Source organism: Bombyx mandarina, chromosome A1 (genome assembly GCF_030267445.1).
Source record: "Bombyx mandarina strain Sakado chromosome A1, ASM3026744v2".
NCBI classification, from domain to species: domain Eukaryota; kingdom Metazoa; phylum Arthropoda; class Insecta; order Lepidoptera; family Bombycidae; genus Bombyx; species Bombyx mandarina.
In genome coordinates this window covers 21,291,116-21,297,789 of record NC_143234.1, presented here as the reverse complement: position 1 = coordinate 21,297,789, position 6,674 = coordinate 21,291,116, and the positions used below count along the sequence as shown (strand labels likewise).

Sequence of the window (6,674 nt, the reverse complement as noted above, 5' to 3'; positions counted from 1 at the left end):
GGTCGCAGAGTCCACTTCTCCAAACCTTTCGACCTATGATAATTTTTCTCTTTTTCTGCGGATTCTCCTTCACCGTAGGGGGGTGGTGTGGCGTTTTATTATGCGTAAGCCGGAACGCACGAGATGTGGGAATAAGGATATAGTCTGTGAGCATTACCTTTTTACCGCCAAATATGAAAAACATAAAAATAATTAATAATGAGTTAAATAACTAATTTAATGTAATTACTTTATGCCGCTACAACAATAAAATTTATATTGTTCTAACTGTGGTGTTAATTACATAAAACACGACCAGGCGAAATAAAGAAGGGACTCTATATGAGCTCCCTCAAGCCCATACAGCCTTGTCTGTTGTATCAAACCATAGACTACTTATCACTGAGACAAATATCTACAAAGCAAACTTGACACACAGATTATACACATACACATAACTTGACATATACAATCATTTACTTATTTTTGACAATTCTTGCATTTCTTGCACAAATCTATTCCAAGTTGGGTTTAGTGTGTATTATTGGGGTAGAATCATTTATTAGATACATACACTTGAGCAAAACTGTTTTAACTTTTCGACCCAGAGAAATTAATCTGAACCGCAGTCGAACGTTAACATTTTAGTAAAATACAAAGAGATTTCTAATAAACACGAAGGTACAAATACACTAGGTATGTAATTGTAATAATTTATATTATGTACCTATGTAATTATTTACCTTCAAGGTAATTGGTGTAATTGTGAAGTAGTTATTTAGACATTATGTAATTTAAATTTTTTAGGGGTCAATAAATATCGCATTAATCTTATAAACATGTCGAGCACAAATTATACAACGCGCACGGAGGGACAGACAAAAATATGTACTATAATATGGACCATACCTACGTTCGTCAATCTGTTGGAAAATGTGACCAAGAGGGAATTTCGAGTGGAAAAAGCTAAAGACCCAAAAACGGAATTTACTCACTCTAAGTTCCAATTGAAAATGCAATTTTTGGGCCGTTATAATGACATAATAGAAATTTCTTATCTATCACCAAATCCGGTTTTTTTGAAGTCCATTCTAACAATTTGTTTAAAAAGATTTGAAGAAAGAACAATAGTAATAAAGGAGTATCACACGGTTCAGGCAAACAAATGGCAGTACTTGGCTACATTATTCAAACGAGATATAGCAAGCTATGATGGCCGTGATATATTCCTCCTTAGTGATGGTAGTTTACGACTCAAAGTACAGTTTATGGTCACCAATGATATAAAAATAGACCGTTCAACAGTACCTGAAGCACAACTCAGCAATGACTTAGAGAATTTACTCAATGATGGGTTGTTCTCTGATGTAATAATCAAGTCTGCAGAGGGTATTGAGTTCAAAGTCCACAAGGCTGTGTTGGCCAGCCGTAGTGCTGTTCTAAAAGCTCATTTTGAACACAACACCACAGAATGCTACACTAATGTTATTGAATCGCTTTTAGAATCAACAGTATTACAAGAAGTACTAACATTTATTTATAGTGACAAAGCTCCTAGAGTTGATGACATTCCAGAAAAGCTTTTAGCAGCTGCCGATTACTACCAACTTAACAGACTAAAGAGCTTATGCGAGGAAGCATTGCATAAAAAATTGACAGTAGAGAATGCTATAGAAACATTACAATTAGCTGATTTACATTCAGCAAATACATTGAAACAACTCACTCTTGAATTTATAAAAGATGGACAAGCAAAGCTTATAACAAAAACTGAAGGATGGGCCCAAGTAAAATCTGTTGATTTAATCAAACGAATCTATGAATACATCATGGCAGATGATTTCGATGCCGATATAAAATGATGTTGCAACAACAATATTCATCAAATTGATCTCATGAACTCTTAATGATAATCTTTAAAGTATGCTGTGTCTCATTACAATCTAAAATTAGCTTCAAATGTTATAATCAAATATTGAAAGCCTGAAAATAAGGACTAAGCTAGTAGCAGTATTGGATAGGAAATTCGCTTTGTATGCTGTTTGATTAGCTAAAAATAATTTTACGCATTTATATAAAAAACACAATTTTAGTTATTTATCGAATCATCAAGGTACTTTGAACGTTGAGACTTAATTTAGATTAAAAAATGCATTGCATATGAAATTTAAAATTTTTGAGTAGATTAACCACTCCACTAATTATAAGGGGGTTACGAAGTACATTTTAAATATTTTTTTAAAGATAGAATTTTCTTGAAGATTGTTTTGTTTGTTAATACTTAATTTTGATTGTTTAAATTAATTTTTCAATTTACAAATTCATACAAATAATTAAGGCTACTTGTGAGGTTCAAACTTGTTATTATTTTAGACATTAGTTAAATTAACTTAATAAATATGATAGTTAACTTTAACAATAGTTTTAATGGATTTTTTATATTGAAGTTGTTGTAAACCCTCTTTAATCACTCTTAGCAATTTGGGTCCTGTACCAGCTCCTATTTAGTTCCTGCTGTAATATCAGATATTAAGTGTAAGTTAAAATATGTAAAATGTATTATTAGATGTTATTTCTTTTGTATGAATTTATTGTGCAATGTTTGAACTAGTAAGGTATCTAATAGGATGTTACGATCTGAATCACAGAGAAGCTTGTATACCTTTAGCTCTGCAACAATTATTTTTAGGACTTATATCTGCACAGACATGTAATTAATCATATTTTTGCACAAGCTAAAGGAACTTTTTTGATATCTGGTAGCTGTTAAAATAGTGTTAAGAATATAAAGATTACTATGATTTGTCTATGTTTCAGCAAAAACAACATTATAGGAAATCTTTTTTTATTTGATGATGAAATTAATTATTCTATATACATATTAAATTATATTCTATGTATTATTTTAATTTTCTTGTTCACTGTCACTTTGATCACTGCTAGTAGAGTCACTATCACTCACATATGTTATAATGTTTTTTCTATTTGTATTTTCAAATAAGTCTTCATTTGGTTTATTTTCAGATTTATTGTCCTCAAACTGTTTAGGCCATACATTGTTTTCTTTATAGAATTTTATTGAGTCTTTATTCATTATTTTAACAATTTCAGCCTTAACTTTGTCTCCTTCAGGGATTGGTTCAACTAATATGTAATCTCCGCGTTTAACCCATATGTTTTTACGGAATTTAGTTGGCATTGAAACTAGATATTCTTCGCCTGTTGGTGTAGTAATCTAAAAATAAGTTTTATTATCGATTATTGATTTTGTTGCATTCTAATATTAAAATGACGCAAACAACTTAGTCGAACAATTAAGGTTATGTTTACATTTGTAATTGTTTTATTTTTTTAATGTGCCCCAATTTATAATAATTATGGTACCTCGTGTAAATTATTTCCTTTACTTTTAACAACTTTAACGATGTTCTGATTGTCTTTTGGCAATTCATAATCGTCCCAAAGAGCTTCATTCATAACATGCTTTCTTTTAGACACTTTTGACATTTTCACGAAACTTCATATAGCGGTATAGGTGTAAACTTGTGTTTATTGTTATAAATAAAGTTCGATGTTTAAGAATTTAGAGTTAAATACAATAAATGTAGAGCAAAAACAAAATTCAACATTTGCTACAAATTTGCTGTCAAAAGCACTGGATATGACGTTCTGCATTGTTTTTGTTTATATTCCTTCATTTAACAGGCAAAAGAAACTTAGCCCAAACTTTAATGACATTCAGAAAATCTCAACATAACAATAAAACACATCCATATTAAAGACATCGTGCTTCTTATTTATTAACGAACTGGATTCTAATAATTTGAACCTAAACATCATTTGTTGTTGTTTGCTTGGAATCGTAAAATAAAATGAAATGGGAATTTATTAAAAAACCTCGACTCTCCGTCTCTTTGCAGTAGTTTATATTTATAGTCAGTTAAAAAAAGTAGAAGAGCCTGCTGTATCTTGCGAAGCATAAGACACCTTTTTCTGCTGCTTTAATGAAGTAGCGGCTGAAAACGACAGCAATCAATATCACTATCAAAAGATAAAACGCGATTGCACGTGAGAACACGATGCTTGAACTGTGTGCTTAGTGCGAGCTTTTTAACGTTATAGATAGCGCAAAGGTTGACTTAAATCTATATGCAGTTGGAACAGCGCCCCTAGTTACAAAAGTACCAACTCTATACAATTTTTTTTTATTGCCCTTGCAGGCACGTCGACATGACGATCGTACGGCCCATCTGTTGATGAGTGGCTACTGTTGTTCATGAACTTCAGCAATGCCAGGGGCAGAGCCAAGCCGCTGCCTACCATTGAGTAACTACTCTCCACAAGCCTTGTTTGAAGAAAGATATTTCATAACGCTCGGGAAACACTGTAGAGGGAAGTTCATTCCAAAACCGCATGGTACGTGACAAAAAAGATCTCTGGAAACGAACTGGACGAACGCAGTGGGTCCAGGTAGTATGGGTGAGCTCTACTCCGGTGGCGGGTGGTGCGATGGTAGAAATAAGATTGTGGGTGTTGGAGTTAATGGATATAGAAACTCCTTATCAAAAACATATACATAGAAAGAAGTGACAAGAGTTGTCAAAATAGGAATAAGTGAAGAAATGTCTGTCACTTCGTGAAGTACAATAAAAAATAAGAAAACTGTGATTTCGATAATATATTCTAAAACATCGACGTAACTAATACTAATATATAAAAGTGTGTTAGTAGGTATATTATTTCGTAACTGCCTGCACTCTGCGATTTGAAGATTGGACTCTGTGCTACCAAGAACTTTAAATTATATGAGTTGTCAAAATAGGAATAAGTGAAGAAATGTCTGTCACTTCGTGAAGTACAATAAAAAATAAGAAAACTGTGATTTCGATAATATATTCTAAAACATCGACGTAACTAATACTAATATATAAAACCTACGAACATTTCAATGAGAACTACACTGTTACAACGGCCGCTGGTAATGAAGTCCGTGCCAAAGGCAAAGGAACAGTAGGTACAGCTCAGAGGATATGTTAACTGGAAACAAATTGACATCAGCCTGCAAGACGTCTGGTACGTTCCGGCCATAAGCAAGAACCTCTTCTCCGTACTCGCACTTCACGATCGAGTCCCGAATAGCACCTTTTCATCCAGGACAACTGAATGCAACGTCATTGTCAACGGGAAAGTATGCTTAATAGGGAAGAGACAAAAACAAGGTGGCTTATATCGACTGGAAGTAAAACCCGTACTACCAGAAAAACCACCCGAAGTCTTTGCAACTACAGCAACGATGCAACTGTACCACGAGAGACTCGCTCACCAAAATAAAAGACACGTAAGAGCAACGATCCAACGGGAACTAGGTCTAATCCTGCCGATGGATAAAGAGACCTGTGAAGGCTGCATCTTTGGAAAGGCGCATCGACTCAAATTCGGTACAAGAACCCGAGCTACCGCGCCCGGAGAAATCGTACACACCGACGTTTGCGGACCGTTTCAACCTAGCTTCTCAAACTATAAGTACTACGTTCTGTTCAAAGACGACTTTACTGGCTACCGTATGGTGTACTTCATACGCAAGAAGTCCGAGGTCAAAGACAAGTTAGTTTTGATGATCGCTCAAACTAAAACAGTCGGACACACCATAAAATGCCTTCTAAGTGACAACGGCGGTGAATTTGACAACGCGTCCATAAAAAATGTTTTAGACACACATGGAATAGCACAGCGACTCGTCACCCCGTATACACCTGAACAAAACGGAGTAAGCGAAAGGGAGAACAGAACCCTAGTTGAGACAGCAAGATCAATGATGTACGCTCATGAGCCATTACCGCAAGTGCTATGGGCAGAGCTCATTAATACCGCCGCATACATACTGAACAGAACAGGTCCCACAAGTTCAGATAAATCTCCGCATGAACTTTGGTATGGAAAGAAACCTATTATTAAACATCTCCGAATAATAGGCTCAATCGCATATGTCCATATTCCAAAGCAGAAGCGTAGAAAACTCGACAAAAAGGCGATAAAAGGTCGACTTATCGGGTACGACGAAGATTGCTACCGTATCTGGGTCACAGACGGAAAACACTCGACGCTCGTCCGCTCTCGTGACGTAATCTTCGATGAGAAACCTCTTCCCATCTGTAATAGTGAAATTCCTAAAACAGAAGTTGAGACAAGAGAATATCCGATTACCATAACGCCAAACACGAACTCAGAAAGAGAAGTTGCAATTCCAGAGCAAACACACGTTCACGAGGGAGATACAACTACCGAAACAAACTCCAACGACCATGATCATGTTCTCGAGGGAGAAGAATCGGATCAAGTCCTCTACGAAGACCATGACCAGGAAGACGAAACGACAGTTCCAGAAGAATTATTTTATGATGCTGAACCACCGCCAACCGGCTATAATCTTAGAGATCGCTCACTGATTCGACGTCCTGAGAGACTAAGAGATTACGTCTGTATCACTGAAACATTCCCAAATAATTTTGCAGACGCTATAAAAAGGGACGATCGCGAAGAATGGCAAAGGGCAATGGATAGCGAATTGAAATCCTTCGAAGACCTGCACGTTTGGACGCCATGTGCATTGCCAAAAGGACGAAAAGCACTTCCCTGCAAATGGGTTTTACGGATCAAACGAAATCCAGATGGCACGATCGACAAATACAAGGCTC

The 6,674-nt window shown here is 35.6% G+C and overlaps 2 protein-coding genes across 2 annotated transcripts; one reads left to right on the top strand and one right to left on the bottom strand.

Moving 5' to 3' along the window:
* The first annotated feature begins 409 nt into the window (after window positions 1-409).
* LOC114241648 (speckle-type POZ protein-like) lies at window positions 410-2,404 on the top strand. Its single transcript, XM_028172533.2, has 2 exons — window positions 410-675; window positions 787-2,404. Exon 2 carries the CDS (start codon window positions 819-821, stop codon window positions 1,839-1,841), a length of 1,023 nt encoding a protein of 340 aa, XP_028028334.1. The 5' UTR covers window positions 410-675; window positions 787-818; the 3' UTR covers window positions 1,842-2,404.
* A 403-nt stretch (window positions 2,405-2,807) lies between these two features.
* On the bottom strand, window positions 2,808-3,505 carry LOC114241649 (putative RNA-binding protein EIF1AD). The gene is made up of 2 exons (XM_028172535.2): window positions 3,364-3,505; window positions 2,808-3,214 (listed from the first exon to the last, which is right to left on the bottom strand). The coding sequence occupies exons 1-2, from the start codon at window positions 3,484-3,486 to the stop codon at window positions 2,885-2,887; spliced, it is 453 nt and encodes a 150-aa protein (XP_028028336.2). The 5' UTR covers window positions 3,487-3,505; the 3' UTR covers window positions 2,808-2,884.
* Window positions 3,506-6,674: the final 3,169 nt, after the last annotated feature.